This window comes from Procambarus clarkii, chromosome 32 (genome assembly GCF_040958095.1).
Source record: "Procambarus clarkii isolate CNS0578487 chromosome 32, FALCON_Pclarkii_2.0, whole genome shotgun sequence".
Taxonomy (NCBI): domain Eukaryota; kingdom Metazoa; phylum Arthropoda; class Malacostraca; order Decapoda; family Cambaridae; genus Procambarus; species Procambarus clarkii.
The window spans coordinates 28,081,165-28,098,123 of NC_091181.1; the positions used below are offsets into that span (position 1 = coordinate 28,081,165).

At 46.8% G+C, this 16,959-nt stretch overlaps 2 protein-coding genes across 3 annotated transcripts in view; both read right to left on the reverse strand.

The window, feature by feature from the left end:
• Positions 1-9,274: 9,274 nt before the first annotated feature.
• Positions 9,275-10,349, reverse strand: LOC138370491 (elastin-like). Its single transcript, XM_069334861.1, has 2 exons — positions 10,325-10,349; positions 9,275-10,059 (listed from the first exon to the last, which is right to left on the reverse strand). Exons 1-2 carry the CDS (start codon positions 10,347-10,349, stop codon positions 9,275-9,277), a joined length of 810 nt encoding a protein of 269 aa, XP_069190962.1.
• LOC123750198 (homeobox protein OTX2) overlaps positions 10,016-16,959 on the reverse strand; it is a 223,601-nt gene continuing 216,657 nt past the window's right edge. For both annotated transcript variants that reach the window (XM_069335057.1, XM_069335058.1), the window contains 2 exons: positions 10,830-11,330; positions 10,016-10,729 (listed from right to left, as the gene is read on the reverse strand). In XM_069335057.1, coding sequence (XP_069191158.1) covers positions 10,457-10,729; positions 10,830-11,330 — 774 coding nt within the window. In that variant the 3' untranslated portion in view covers positions 10,016-10,456. The remainder of the gene's footprint in view (positions 10,730-10,829; positions 11,331-16,959) is intronic.

Here is a 16,959-nt window from a genome sequence, read left to right on the forward strand (position 1 = left end):
ATATGGCTGTATAGGCGTTAATATTTAAAATTAGCAAAGAAAGCCTTTACAGAAAGAAAGGTAAATTGCTGTGGTAAACACAATGGTACCATTTTCAAAACGATTCTATGGCTGGTTTTGATTTTGAGTTTTGTGAAAAATGACGATTTCGCCAGGGCTGGGATTCTTTGCAGGCGACGGGCTGTATGTACCCCATCTTTGTCTTCGTCCGCTGGTCAAGTTTTTATTACTTGATTTAATCATTGTCTATCTTCTATATCTATAAAATACGGATGACTGTCTGTGTAAGGTAAAAGGTACGTAAGTACCATAGAGGTACGTAAGTACATAAGTACCAAACACATACCCATAAAGGTACCATACTCAATCCCATATAAGTGTCATACATATGCCCATATAAGAACAATATATATGCCCATTGAGGTACCATACAAAAGCTCTTATAAGTAACATACATATGCCCAAAAAGGTAAAAATACTTATGCCCTTATAAGAACAATACATATGTTCTTATAAGTATCATACATATACCCTTATAACTACCATACATATGCCCTTATAAGTACCATAAATGCCCATATAAGTACCATTCATATGCCAATATAGGTACCATACAAATGCCTTTATAAGTAGCATACATATGCCCATATACGCACCATGCATAGTAGTCTCTAAATACATGAGGAATATTGATATAATGTTATTTTGATTATCCATTTATTATTTAGCTCATTTTGATTATTATTACATTTTTTAAAACTCATTTTCCTTAGTAATTTGTTGAGAAAACTCGATGATAGGTTTGATATTTGAGGTGGCTGTATCTCAGTAAATATGGCTGTATAGGCGTTAATATTTAAAATTAGCAAAGAAAGCCTTTACAGAAAGAAAGGTAAATTGCTTGTGGTAAACACAATGGTACCATTTTCAAAACGATTCTATGGCTGGTTTTGATTTTGAGTTTTGTGAAAAATGACGATTTCGCCAGGGCTGGGATTCTTTGCAGGCGACGGGCTGTATGTACCCCATCTTTGTCTTCGTCCGCTGGTCAAGTTTTTATTACTTGATTTATTCATTGTCTATCTTCTATATCTATAAAATACGGATGACTGTCTGTGTAAGGTAAAAGGTACGTAAGTACCATAGAGGTACGTAAGTACATAAGTACCAAACACATACCCATAAAGGTACCATACTCAATCCCATATAAGTGTCATACATATGCCCATATAAGAACAATATATATGCCCATTGAGGTACCATACAAAAGCTCTTATAAGTAACATACATATGCCCAAAAAGGTAAAAATACTTATGCCCTTATAAGAACAATACATATGTTCTTATAAGTATCATACATATACCCTTATAACTACCATACATATGCCCTTATAAGTACCATAAATGCCCATATAAGTACCATTCATATGCCAATATAGGTACCATACAAATGCCTTTATAAGTAGCATACATATGCCCATATACGCACCATGCATAGTAGTCTCTAAATACATGAGGAATATTGATATAATGTTATTTTGATTATCCATTTATTATTTAGCTCATTTTGATTATTATTACATTTTTTAAAACTCATTTTCCTTAGTAATTTGTTGAGAAAACTCGATGATAGGTTTGATATTTGAGGTGGCTGTATCTCAGTAAATATGGCTGTATAGGCGTTAATATTTAAAATTAGCAAAGAAAGCCTTTACAGAAAGAAAGGTAAATTGCTGTGGTAAACACAATGGTACCATTTTCAAAACGATTCTATGGCTGGTTTTGATTTTGAGTTTTGTGAAAAATGACGATTTCGCCAGGGCTGGGATTCTTTGCAGGCGACGGGCTGTATGTACCCCATCTTTGTCTTCGTCCGCTGGTCAAGTTTTTATTACTTGATTTAATCATTGTCTATCTTCTATATCTATAAAATACGGATGACTGTCTGTGTAAGGTAAAAGGTACGTAAGTACCATAGAGGTACGTAAGTACATAAGTACCAAACACATACCCATAAAGGTACCATACTCAATCCCATATAAGTGTCATACATATGCCCATATAAGAACAATATATATGCCCATTGAGGTACCATACAAAAGCTCTTATAAGTAACATACATATGCCCAAAAAGGTAAAAATACTTATGCCCTTATAAGAACAATACATATGTTCTTATAAGTATCATACATATACCCTTATAACTACCATACATATGCCCTTATAAGTACCATAAATGCCCATATAAGTACCATTCATATGCCAATATAGGTACCATACAAATGCCTTTATAAGTAGCATACATATGCCCATATACGCACCATGCATAGTAGTCTCTAAATACATGAGGAATATTGATATAATGTTATTTTGATTATCCATTTATTATTTAGCTCATTTTGATTATTATTACATTTTTTAAAACTCATTTTCCTTAGTAATTTGTTGAGAAAACACGATGATAGGTTTGATATTTGAGGTGGCTGTATCTCAGTAAATATGGCTGTATAGGCGTTAATATTTAAAATTAGCAAAGAAAGCCTTTACAGAAAGAAAGGTAAATTGCTGTGGTAAACACAATGGTACCATTTTCAAAACGATTCTATGGCTGGTTTTGATTTTGAGTTTTGTGAAAAATGACGATTTCGCCAGGGCTGGGATTCTTTGCAGGCGACGGGCTGTATGTACCCCATCTTTGTCTTCGTCCGCTGGTCAAGTTTTTATTACTTGATTTATTCATTGTCTATCTTCTATATCTATAAAATACGGATGACTGTCTGTGTAAGGTAAAAGGTACGTAAGTACCATAGAGGTACGTAAGTACATAAGTACCAAACACATACCCATAAAGGTACCATACTCAATCCCATATAAGTGTCATACATATGCCCATATAAGAACAATATATATGCCCATTGAGGTACCATACAAAAGCTCTTATAAGTAACATACATATGCCCAAAAAGGTAAAAATACTTATGCCCTTATAAGAACAATACATATGTTCTTATAAGTATCATACATATACCCTTATAACTACCATACATATGCCCTTATAAGTACCATAAATGCCCATATAAGTACCATTCATATGCCAATATAGGTACCATACAAATGCCTTTATAAGTAGCATACATATGCCCATATACGCACCATGCATAGTAGTCTCTAAATACATGAGGAATATTTATATAATGTTATTTTGATTATCCATTTATTATTTAGCTCATTTTGATTATTATTACATTTTTTAAAACTCATTTTCCTTAGTAATTTGTTGAGAAAACTCGATGATAGGTTTGATATTTGAGGTGGCTGTATCTCAGTAAATATGGCTGTATAGGCGTTAATATTTAAAATTAGCAAAGAAAGCCTTTACAGAAAGAAAGGTAAATTGCTGTGGTAAACACAATGGTACCATTTTCAAAACGATTCTATGGCTGGTTTTGATTTTGAGTTTTGTGAAAAATGACGATTTCGCCAGGGCTGGGATTCTTTGCAGGCGACGGGCTGTATGTACCCCATCTTTGTCTTCGTCCGCTGGTCAAGTTTTTATTACTTGATTTAATCATTGTCTATCTTCTATATCTATAAAATACGGATGACTGTCTGTGTAAGGTAAAAGGTACGTAAGTACCATAGAGGTACGTAAGTACATAAGTACCAAACCCATACCCATAAAGGTACCATACTCAATCCCATATAAGTGTCATACATATGCCCATATAAGAACAATACATATGCAGCCCCAACAAGGATCATAAAAATTCACACAGCCGTCAACACCAATTTATTGATATGAGGAGAGTGCGTCGTAACAAGGAGTTGTGGAATTTACAAAATGTACATTGAGTATTTACACAACATGAAGGCAAATGAACTTGGAGAAAACGCCATGTAGAAACATTAAAATTGACTTATTAATTTTATATATTTATATGTAAGAAAAGTGGAATGACGAGAGGTGGTGTGTGTGTGTGTGTGTATTTACTGTGTGTGTGTGTGTGTGTGTGTTTACTGTGTGTGTGTGTTTGTTTACTGTGTGTGTGTGTGTTTACTGTGTGTGTGTGTGTGTTTACTGTGTGTGTGTGTTTGTTTACTGTGTGTGTGTGTTTACTGTGTGTGTGTGTTTGTTTACTGTGTGTGTGTGTGTGTGTGTGTTTACTGTGTGTGTGTGTGTTTACTGTGTGTGTGTGTTTGTTTACTGTGTGTGTGTGTGTGTGTGTGTGTGTGTGTGTGTGTTTGTTTACTGTGTGTGTGTGTGTGTGTATTTACTATGTGTGTGTGTGTGTATTTACTGTGTGTGTGTGTGTGTGTGTGTGTGTGTGTGTGTGTGTGTGTGTGTGTGTGTGTGTGTGTGTATTTACAGTGTGTGTGTGTGTGTGTGTGTGTGTATTTACAGTGTGTGTGTGTGTGTGTGTATTTACAGTGTGTGTGTGTGTGTGTGTATGTGTGGTGTGTGTGTGTGTGTGTGTGTGAGCACAGATTTGAGCTATTAGCTCTTGGACTCCGCCTTTTTAACCAATCTTTCTTCTCTTATATCTACTACATATATATTTCTCTCTAACACGCACGCGCGCACATCCCCACGAAGCAGCCCGTAGCAGCTGTCTAACTCCAAGGTACCTATTTACTGCTGGGTAAACAGGTGCATCAGGGTGAAAAAAACTGCCCATTTGTTTCCGCCTCGGCCGGGAATCGAACCCTGGGTATTAGGACTACGACCCCCAAGTGCTGTTCACTCAGCCGCGTGGCCCACTAATATTCTGTGTGTGTGTGTGTGTGTGTGTGTGTGTGTGTGTGTGTGTGTGTGTGTGTGTGTGTGTGTGTGTGTGTGTGTGTGTGTGCGTGCTCGCGCGTGAATGCATACGTGTGGCTGTGGTGGTATGAATATCCGTCTTGTGTGTGACAGTGTGTGATTGTGTGTCTCACTTGTGTCGATTTAAAAAAAAAGAATAAAAAGTTCTGGCGCGAGCCCCGCGCGGCTCCCTCTGGTCTCCGTGACGGCACTGCCTCAGCCGGCGGGCAAGACTGGACAGAGGCGCCACCAGAGAGGCTCTCGCTATAGCATGACAATAACGCCAAGCGCAATATTGTCGGTGACGAGAAGCGCGGCCCCTCAAACTCTTAGTGTTAACCTAGACCAAAATGTGTGTTATGGCAGCTACTGTGAGAGGTACCCCGAACATAACAGGTGAATGATGAACACCTGGGGATACAACAGGTGGAGACACTGTTATACAGATGAACAATGTGAACAAAACCACCCCATAACTCGCTTGTGGGAAAGCAAGATAATATTGCACAGCTAAAGAATAATAATACTAATGACCCTGGTATTGTTACTAATAATAATAATAATAATAATAATAATAATAATAATATTGGCGACACAGAGGTGCCGCTTCGCCACCGACACCAATAAACGGTCGGTAAAGGCAGCAATGATATTACTAAGTTGACTTTTATGGCAATTATGTAGTAGTCTAAGAACTGTATAACAAACAACACACACACACACACACACGTTGGACACCATCCAATCTCATAAAAGGAAATATTAAGTCTGAAAAAATGTGAGATTTAATTACTATTGAGCTCATTGGTCACGCTCCCCCCCTCCCCCCCCCCTCCTCCCCTACACTTCATACAGCCCCAAGAGATGTAATAATAATAATGATATCTACATGTGATACAAATAAAACATTCGACGTTATACAGTGTGACACCAAAGTCCATTACTAGAGAGTGGCCACCTGGATATAAGCTCGCGAGAGCAAGTGGCTGTCGTATTGACCTCCCCTCCGTCCCTTCCTCCGTCCCTTCCTCTCTCCCTTCCTTCGCCTCTTCCTCCTTCATCGCTGCTCTCATCACTTCGGTTCATCGCATTTTTCGAGACAGGTCAAGTGTAAAAGCCACGAAGTAGTCGCCATGTTTGATAACATGGGTATGTTGACACTCTTCGTAGCTGTATATTGCGTTGCTTCTCTTGTCTTACACTTGAAGTGTGTACAAGTGGTCGTCTCACGGTGGAGTGCCTCACACTGGCTCCTGAGCCACGCCGAAATCAACTTGACATTAACTCCGTTCGAATCCAAGAACTGAACACAGTGAAGTCTGCAATTCACTTGGGTTTAGACCTCCGTGGTATAACACGAGCAGCTCTCATTTATAGGAAGGAGGATGGAAGGGGGAAGTGTACGGGAAGGTAGGCGGGCGAGCGCTTCCCAGATGACCCCTCCAGGCTGCCGCCAGTCTCCGGACAGGTTCTAGCGGCGGGTTTAGGTGTCCACATGATCGAGAACAAATATCCCGGAGGCACACCCGTGATCACAAGCACTACTGAGGAAGGGTATGACCAAAAGAGCCCCGCTCGGTGTTGGAGTTCCCCGGCTGCGGGCGGGCGGGGCCCCTCGGGTCTCCAAGCTTCCGACCAGCGGCTCAGACATGGTAAACTCTACGACGTGCTAATCTACCGTAGCCATTACTGTAATGGATGACTGGTATTTATTCTACACCTATTGGCTAAACCACCCTCTCTAAAATTAGGATTAATTAAAGTGTGTCGCACGGCGGCTTAGGAAGTCAAAAATACGTAATTCCAAGTGTATACAAAGTAGTGCGTCAGAGAGTTGAGCGAGTGGGGACTCCACAACTAGGGGCCCCTGCGGTTGGGGAGGGGGGTGGGAACCCCTGCTGCTGGAGGCCCTGAGGCTGGGGGCCCAGCGGCTGCGAGCCCTGCGGCTGTGCACCCTGCGGTTGGGGGCCCTTAGCTACAAGTCTTGCAGCTAGAGACCCTGCGGAAGCGTACTCTGAGGCTGGACATCCTTGGCTGCTAGTCCAGCGGTTGTAGCAGGGGACGTTGGGCCCCCTAGCCCGCCGCCTCGGCTGCTGGCTCTCCCATTGGTTACTTGTAGTCGGTAATATAAATAGAAACATTATTCACGCATACGGTAAATTGTGGAATATTATTTATATATATTTATATATATTTATATATATATTATATATATATATATATTATATATATATATATATATATATATATATATATATATATATATATATATATATATATATATATTAATATAATATAATGTTGTACGTAGTAGCCAGAACGCACTTCTCGGCCTACTATGCAAGGCCCGATTTGCCTAATAAGCCAAGTTTTCCTGAATTAATATATTTTCTCTATTTTTTTTCTTATGAAATGATAAAGCTACCCATTTCATTATGAATGAGGTCAATTTTATATTATTGTAGTTAAAATTAACGTAGATATATGACCGAACCTAACCTACCCTACCTAACCTAACCTATCTTTATAGGTTAGGTTGGGTTAGGTAACCGAAAAAGGTAGGTTAGGTCGTCGAAAAAACATTAATTCATGAAAACTTGGCTTATTAGGCAAAGTGGGCCTTGCATAGTAGGCTGAGAAGTGCGTTCTGGCCACTAGGTACGACATTATATATATATATATATATATATATATATATATATATATATATATATATATATATATATATATATATATATATATATATATATATATATATATATAATTTGGCTGTGGTTCTAAGTTTACTGTCATGAGTACAGTCTTTACAAGGTAGAGTACAAACGTGAACAAAGGAAGACCTACATACTAATAGCTGATATGCCTTCCACACAGCTTCCTCCAGCCGCCCCTGACTTGTGCAGCTGACCCCTGCCAGGGACAACTGAGGGCTGCATCAACAATGTCAATTACAGAACTCCTAGCAATTTTGGGCCACTTCAGGTAACTGCTATAAACCCTGCCAAGACATTCTTGAGATATTTCCACTTACCCTGAAATTGATTAACACGTAAGGCCCCAGTTGTGTGTTTTCCTCTAACCATTTCTTGTTGTGAACGACCTGGTTCTGCCAGTGATTAGTTTTTTCCCAACGCCAGAATTGTTTGTAATTAAATGGCATTTGGACATATACGTGTATTGCCGGAAATATTACTGCCGGTATTGGGAAACCTAATTTAGATCGACGCCTTCGTGAGTCGACGCCTTCATAGGACGACGCTTAATTAGATTAACGCCACCAGGATTATATTGGCAACCGAAGGTTATGTCTGACAGGTCACGCCGCCAGGGGGCAGACCTGTAACATCAGAAGTAGCTGTGTTTGGCCTGGGGGGAATGTGCATGTTGGTAGTGCTTTCTCCACGACTCGGGAATAAAATAATTATTTTGAAGAAATAAAAAATAAAAAAAAAAATAAAAAAAAAGCAATTTGTTGCTACAAACGATTTGTTTGCTGTTAAAAGCTTGTAGTGTGATTATAAAACAGATGAGTCAATGTTGAGGTCAGTTTAACAACACAAGTATAAACTGTCCGGTACGGGATCTGGTGCGTTTCATCCGGTCAGCAGTCCTCAGTGCTTAGCCGGAGCGTCCTGCATGCTGTCCTGCCAGAGGACAGCGAGGATATAAGGGTAGGCCTGGTAGGAGACCGGGCCGCGGGGCTGTTGATCCCTGGAAGCTACACGAGGTAGGTAGACGCTCAGGGCAGCAGGTGGTGGGACGCCTGATCCTTCCGCTGCTCTCAGTGCCGTGCCGGAGGACCCTGTGGTGGTGGTGGGGGGTGGTGGGGCCTGAATGGCTGCCCTCAGTGCCGCGCCGGAGGACCCTGTGAGTGGGGCCTTGAACGGAATAGTAGGATCGACACCATTGAGAGCCACGCCCTGCTGACCTCCCCTGCATCATCCTCAACAATGCTCCGGGGGGGCTTTCGCCCGACCGCAGGCGTGAAGGCCAACCGCGCACAGCCCACTCTCCGGGCACTGTAGCGTGCAGCGGCGGTCATGGCCCGTTGGAGTGCCTGCAGGAGTGCCACCTGCTCTCTCCCACACCTCATGCTCTACCTGCTTCTCACATTGTTGCCACAACACGTAAAATACAACGAGATACAAAACAAAAAATAGAGTATCAAGACTTCCACTCTTGTTCTTGTTTCCTGGTCAAATAAACCTGTATCTCTCGGAGCTTTAATAAAATTCTCGTTTATGTTGATATTAAAACGAGCCGCAATTCATTGTCAAAATGAATAAGTCATTTCAAAACGACGATAAAACACTTTTTTTTATTTTATTTTTCAGTGAAGCCTGATAATTGTATTTTACGTTTATAGATCAATTAAGTAAATGGCGTGAACAAAAGTTATACAATGATGACGAGCAATTTGCAACAATAGTAGGAGTGTCACGCTCAGCTCTGCAGGTGAGTCAAGGAGATCGTTGTTCAGAGCCTCTCAGTGCTCAGCGCTGCAGGCGAGTCTATCCAACCACCCCACTCGACCGGCTCCGTGGCACTAAGTCCAGGCACCGGGGCACCAAGTCCAGGCACCGGGGCACCAAGTCCAGGCACCGGGGCACCAAGTCCAGGCACCGGGGCACCAAGTCCAGGCACCGGGGCACCAAGTCCAGGCACCGGGGCACCAAGTCCAGGCACCGGGGCACCAAGTCCAGGCACCGGGGCACCAAGTCCAGGCACCGGGGCACCAAGTCCAGGCACCGGGGCACCAAGTCCAGGCACCGGGGCACCAAGTCCAGGCACCGGGGCACCAAGTCCAGGCACCGGGGCACCAAGTCCAGGCACCGGGGCACCAAGTCCAGGCACCGGGGCACCAAGTCCAGGCACCGGGGCACCAAGTCCAGGCACCGGGGCACCAAGTCCAGGCACCGGGGCACCAAGTCCAGGCACCGGGGCACCAAGTCCAGGCACCGGGGCACCAAGTCCAGGCACCGGGGCACCAAGTCCAGGCACCGGGGCACCAAGTCCAGGCACCGGGGCACCAAGTCCAGGCACCGGGGCACCAAGTCCAGGCACCGGGGCACCAAGTCCAGGCACCGGGGCACCAAGTCCAGGCACCGGGGCACCAAGTCCAGGCACCGGGGCACCAAGTCCAGGCACCGGGGCACCAAGTCCAGGCACCGGGGCACCAAGTCCAGGCACCGGGGCACCAAGTCCAGGCACCGGGGCACCAAGTCCAGGCACCGGGGCACCAAGTCCAGGCACCGGGGGCACTAAATCCAGGCGGACAGCATCCAGCAATATAAGTCACCCCTGTGATACTAAACATCACATCAAGTTATTTTGGCCTTCAGATCTCCTTTCTGTACAAATGGGCAAATTATTAATAAAAAAGTAACTGAGTATATGCGTGGAGGTGTGCCGGTGGGAGAGACGGACCGAGTGCGTGAGTGCATAAGGTGTTGGCGCTGACATTACCAGCGTTTCTTTACACTGTATTTAGGGAGAAACTAGGTTCTTCGAATCTCCGATAATCACCCTTATTTGCATTATCATAATTCATATTTCTCGTACGAGTCCGCGGCAAATATGAATTGTGTGTTCGAGTCCTTCACTTCAAGATATTGGTGGGTACGCAGGGGCCGTGGTGAAGCGTCCGGGCGTGCCAGCTCACAATACCTGGAAGCTCTGGTAGGACTTCCAGGCGGCGGCGTTCTTGTCGGAGTACTCGAGGCAGTCCGGCGGCAGCGGCGTCAGGGAGTTGACCGTGGGCGGTGTCCTGGGGCTGAGGGACTGACTAGACCCCAGGGACCCCGCCGACCCCAGCGACGATGTGCCCAAGGAAGAAGACACCAGCGATGACCCCAGCCCGGATCCCGAGTGGGACCCCATCTGCTGGCCTCCGCCGCCTCCCATGGGGTTGAGAGAGGCCATCGAGCTCACCTGTGGAAAGAAAACACACGTTTAGCCCATGTATTTGATAAAGAAACTTGTGTATGTGTACTGTAAGTCATGTTTGTTGTACAGGTGTGCTGGGACCTACCGGGACGTTGATCTGGGAGTGGGACATGGGTGTGAGGTAGTCCATGTTGGAGTAGTAGGAGGGGGCGGCGTAGCTCTGGTAGCAGGCCGCCGCCGCCGCCGCCTGTTGACTCACCCCGCCGTAGCCGCCACGATCTAGGCACGGCGGCGTCATCAGGTCCCCCATGGGCGGGATGGACGCCGACCCCGCTGGCGGGATGGCGGCTGGCGACCAGATGGGGTTGTAGGAGGTATGGGCGGTGGAAGACGGGGTGAGAGGCAAGGGCGGGGCAGAGCTGACAGAGGGCGGCGGTGAGGGCGGCGAGGCATCTCTGTGGCCGCCTCCTGGTGGCGGCGGGGTGGCGGCTACACCACCGGTTGTGGTCTGGCCCGACTGCTGGGAGGTCTGCGAGGAGGGCGGCGGAGACTTAGCGACCTTCTTTGTTCTGGGGGTCTTCTCCGCCCCCGCCGCCTGCTGCTTCTGCTGCTGCCGACACTTGGCGCGACGGTTCTTGAACCACACCTGCCGGTACCACACAGTCCGTCACTACAGGAACAGTAACATGATACAAACACTACCTAACAACAGGCCACCAGTCATCGCGCCTCTGTGACCTTCATGCATATTTAAAATGCTCATTCATCAAATATTCCAACTAATGCATGTTAATTTGTTTTGTTATTGTGTCATGTGAGGAATTATATCGGTGCGAGTACAGCCCCAGTGCCGACACCTGTGTATTGTACAGTAACCGCCCGCGGCCACCACAGCTGTGGCTGCGAACGTCACACCTGCCCGAACCACCGCCACCTACACTGACAAACACAAAATTAACAGTATTATTACGAAATATGTGTCCTCCTCAAAGCAAAAATAAAATACACAACAGCAACACAAAAATCTACGTTTTATTTGTTTATTGTTGAGTGGTGGAGAGAGTGTAGGGCGGGCCGGGTGGTGGCCGGACCTGGCGGACATCTGGCCACGTCGAGCAAGATCCATACACTAAAGCTGAGCTGTTGCTGGAGTCTCGCCCTCGTCTCCGGCCGCAGTTATGCTAGCAGCCACGTGCAGGCCGGCCGGCGACGCCCCACGCCCCTCCGTCGCCCCGAGGCAGTTATCAGGTGTGTGTGTGTGGCGGGACGAGACCTTCCCGCCAAGAGCAGCGACACGCCTCGCCCTACACGTTGCTTCAGGTCATACGTCCCCATTTTATGGCCAGCAATCTACTAATGACACGAGACTGCCTTCCTGCCATGAATTGCGGCGCACGAGAGGCGTGACTCGGTCTTCGTCCGTCGGATCTGCCGCTGTCCTCTCCCCCCCACCCCCACCTGATTGCCCCTACTCCCACCAGCACCCCTGATAGCCCCACCTCCTTTCAATCTGCCGTGAGCATTTTTTTTTTTGAGGGAGGGAGAGGTGGAAGAGGCAGGGGGGGGGGGGGGTGACGGAAGGAAGGGCAGAAGAGGAGGGGGGCCTGGACATTCACGGCCACGCGGGGGAATGGGGGGCTGCCCAGGTAAGAACCTGGGCAGTTACAGGGGCCCCAAGATGGTGGTCACACCTTAATGATCTCACCTGCGCGACGAGCCAGAAAGGAATGTGACATGTAGGAGGCTCCTGTTGTGAGCGCCTCGACCACCGCCACAGCTCAAGGCGGCAGACAACTATAACTTATCACCGTCACTACGGCCAGCATGAGACAGACAACAGCAGCAGCTCGAGCGAGAGATCCGCCATCCTCCTCCACCAGGTATAGCGACCTACGTCACACGAGGGCTCCTGAAGGGAGAGATGCCAGCAGACCTGAGCGCTCCGCCAACACTGCTTGTACTCAGCAGAGTCGACGGTGCGTCTGGAGACGAGTGCGCCGCCTTATACTTGGAATAAGATTGATTCCCCGAGTTTCATTACTCTTCAGGACCATCGTATTCCTGAGGTTTAAGACGCATTAATTTCCTGGAACCTGATTCGTGCACCCTCCGCCCTGTCTGGGAAGGCGAAGTTACGAGATAGGGAGTTTGCCGCAAGTAGGGGAGACTGTCTTAAGTTTATGCACTTAACTTGAACAGCGGAGGATGGAGAAGACGAAGGTCAGAGAGAGAGAGAGAGAGAGAGAGAGAGAGAGAGAGAGAGAGAGAGAGAGAGAGAGAGAGAGAGAGAGAGAGAGAGAGAGAGAGAGAGAGAGAGAGAGAGAGAGAGAGAGAGTGAGAGAGTGAGAGTGAGAGTGAGTGAGTGTGTGTGAGAGAATGTGTGTGAGAGTGAGTGTGAGAGTGATTTAGAAAGTTGGAAGACATGGGGAAAGGCAGAGAGAGAGAGATCTGTAAGTTAACTCAACTCAAGTTTTGAACTTCCTCGCTCAGAATTCCCTTGAATTGAGTGAAGTCGTTGTGAAGAGGACTGACTCACTGCGAGGCGCTCGGGGCACCTCAATAGGAAGTGTCTCAAGCATGCGAGAGGGTGAGGCCTGGGGATGGAAGAGGAAATATATCAAATATAGAAGAGGTTGCCTGCTATAATACCTCCCCAGCAATCTACTAAGGAGACGACGCCATGGGAGCTGCCATTACAAACGTAGACAGAAGATCAGCAGGAACACCGAGAGAGTTGTGGCCGAGGAGACAGATAGATCAGGGCCCACGGAGTTGTAGGAGAGGAGAGACAGATAGATCAGGGCCCACGGAGTTGTAGGAGAGGAGAGACAGATAGATCAGGGCCCACGGAGTTGTAGGAGAGGAGAGACCGATAGATCAGGGCCCACGGAGTTGTAGGAGAGGAGAGACCGATAGATCAGGGCCCACGGAGTTGTAGGAGAGGAGAGACAGATAGATCAGGGCCCACGGAGTTGTAGGAGAGGAGAGACCGATAGATCAGGGCCCACGGAGTTGTAGGAGAGGAGAGACCGATAGATCAGGGCCCACGGAGTTGTAGGAGAGGAGAGACAGATAGATCAGGGCCCACGGAGTTGTAGGAGAGGAGAGACCGATAGATCAGGGTCCTGGAAGTTGTGGCCGAGGAAACAGATAGATCAGGGCCCAGGGAGTTGTGGCCGAGGAGACAGACAAACGCAGACGCACACACACAAGGAAGTGAGACCAGCAGAGAGGAAGAACGCTTCGCGGACCAACAAAAACTTTAGGTGTGTGGAGGAAATGCTCGCCAAAAGGGAGGGTAAAGTCGCTTACATGTTCAAGGAAGCGTCCAGCGGCAAGGGAGGGAAAGAAAGAGAGAGGGAGAAAGAAAGGTGAGGGGAGAGCGAGAGAAAGGGAGAAAGAGAAAGAAAGGGGAGAGAGAGAGAGGAATTTTAATGTAAATCCTGTAGCAGAACCCTAGTATTAGTTTAAAAGAGAGAGAGAGAGAGAAAGAGTAGAGAGAGAGATAATATGTTTAATAATGTGTATAAAATATAAGAGTGTGGTTTAGTGCAGACAACGCTGCAGTAGGCGAGGAGGGAGGGAGGGAATTATCAGGGGAATGCACCAAGCCAATACGCCTATATAGCACTTGGAAAGGGGGGTCAGGTTAAGGATTTGGGATGGGACGGGGGGAGGAAAGGAATGGTGCCCAACCACTTGGACGGTCGGGGATTGAACGCCGATCTGTATGAAGGGAGACCGTCGCTCTTACCGTCCAGCCCAAGTGGCTGGACGCAGCAGCAGGCGAGGAGGTCTCCCAGACCAGCGTGAAGGCAAAGCTCTGCCTCCCTCAAGCACACTCCGGCCACTAATGATCAACTTAAGAGTACCAGACGAGCTTTGAACGGCTGAGTTGTTACGGAATAAATTATACAAACGAATTACATCAAATATTTACGAAACAAAATTGTCAAGAAAAATTGGGGAACTAAGACAAAGGTCAAAGAAATTAGAAACAAAATAGATTTCGAAAATGGAATTGAAATAATTACTTGAAGTAAAAAGATAAGAGTTAAGCCGAGGCGAGGAACTGACACTTCAAGAAATTATTAAAACAAATTCGTTTTGTTATAACTTGTCATAGATTTCCTCCATTATAACTGACCTAAATAGGCTGAGAGGAGGTAACGCCAAGGGGGAAGACGACGCCAGGGGAGGAGACGACGCCAATGGAGAAAACGACGCCATTGGAGAAAACGACGCCAAGGAGGATGAAAACGACGCCAAGGAGGATGAAAACGACGCCAAGGAGGATGAAAACGACGCCAAGGAGGATGAAAACGACGCCAGGGAAGGAGCAAGGTAAGGAAGCAGCATCAGGGGGAGCAGAGCCACAAGACTAGCGGTGAGAATATAAAGAGATTAGCCCGCAACTCCTCTCACTGCTGCCCCGCCCACACTCTTGGGGGCAACTGGGAGGCTGCATCTTAAACCTTCCTCGAGGTGACGTCGAAGATGCCACGGCTGGAGTGGAGAGGGGGGGAGAGAGGATGGGATGAATCTTCGTGACCTAAGAACATGATTCCACAGATATGATTATGCTGTTATTCTCTAATGTTTTGTGTCTGGTATTGTGCAGCATCACGACGTCTGGTGTTGTGCAGCATCACGACGTCTGGTGTTGTGCAGCATCACGACGTCTGGTGTTGTGCAGCATCACGACGTCTGGTGTTGTGCAGCATCACGACGTCTGGTGTTGTGCAGCATCACGACGTCTGGTGTTGTGCAGCATCACGACGTCTGGTGTTGTGCAGCATCACGACGTCTGGTGTTGTGCAGCATCACGACGTCTGGTGTTGTGCAGCATCACGACGTCTGGTGTTGTGCAGCATCACGACGTCTGGTGTTGTGCAGCATCACGACGTCTGGTGTTGTGCAGCATCACGACGTCTGGTGTTGTGCAGCATCACGACGTCTGGTGTTGTGCAGCATCACGACGTCTGGTGTTGTGCAGCATTACAACGTCCAGTATTGTGCAGCATCACTTCGCCTGCACAAGACCCTATTATTTAATCTTAACCTATTTATTTAATCTTGCAATATTAAACCCCCTTTATTATTTCTCTGCAGGACGACAGTTAAATGCAATGGTCCGGAGAGAGAGCTGCAACCACTGGTGGCCCCCAGGGGAGGGGCAGGATCACAGGTCAAGCCCACGGGCCTTGCTATACCCAGTACCAGCCAATACTTTAGGAAGGTTCAGCAAGCCACAAAAGTCACCTCGTGCTGAGACTCGACTGATACTAGGGGAGGAAGCCCCCACCTCTTCCCCAACCCCATTGCATCTGGCCCCTTGGGGGGGGGGGGGTTCTGACAGCTGGCTCGAAGGTCACCGACGGATGGCATCCATGGGAATGTTCGGGATGCCAGGCTGGCACCTCTACTGGGAAGACTTGTGATGGTGGCAGTCATCGTCTGCTGCCATCTGGAGGGACGCTGTCTGTGAGGAGGCCGACCAAGACACAGGGTGCAATTCCCTCTCGCGCCATTGCTATACCTCAATATCTTTCGCCTGAGCCAACTGTATCTACGATGCAGGTACGAGAAGGAAGGAATAGGACAAGGGAAAAGGAAGAAGGAAGAGAAGAAGGCAGTTAGTTATGCTTTTCTGTGTTTTGGAAAAGCAGAGCGCCGGAGGCAGAGGACCAAGAAGAGCACCACAATGTCTCCTCTTGGAGTTACGCATCCCGCTGGGACCAAGAAGAGCACCACAATGTCTCCTCTTGGAGTTACGCATCCCGCTGGGATCAATAAGAGCGCCTGAGTATATCTGCGATCACGCATTATTCATACTGGTGAGGGCGGCTCAAGACTTCTGGGAGCGTCGAAGTGCGGAGACGACCCAGAACCACAGCTCCGGACTATACCATTTCCTGCCTTCAGATTACCACCTTGCAACTTACCTTCACATTCTCGTGTGAATGCAAGACCAACGTTCGATGCTCCACCGCAGACTCGGGTCTCCAAAATCAATAGCTGTTAAATAAAGACATCGACAAAGGTGGAATGTAGTCACCCACATCAACATAGGACAATCATCATACGACAAGATGGTACAGTGCGGCATCCCAGAGTCTGTGCAGCATCACACTATAGTGCAGCATCAGCTCTATAGTGCAGCATCAGCTCTATAGTGCAGCATCAGCTCTATAGTGCAGCATCACACTATAGTGCAGCATCAGCTCTATAGTGCAGCATCAGCTCTATAGTGCAGCATCAGCTCTATAGTGCAG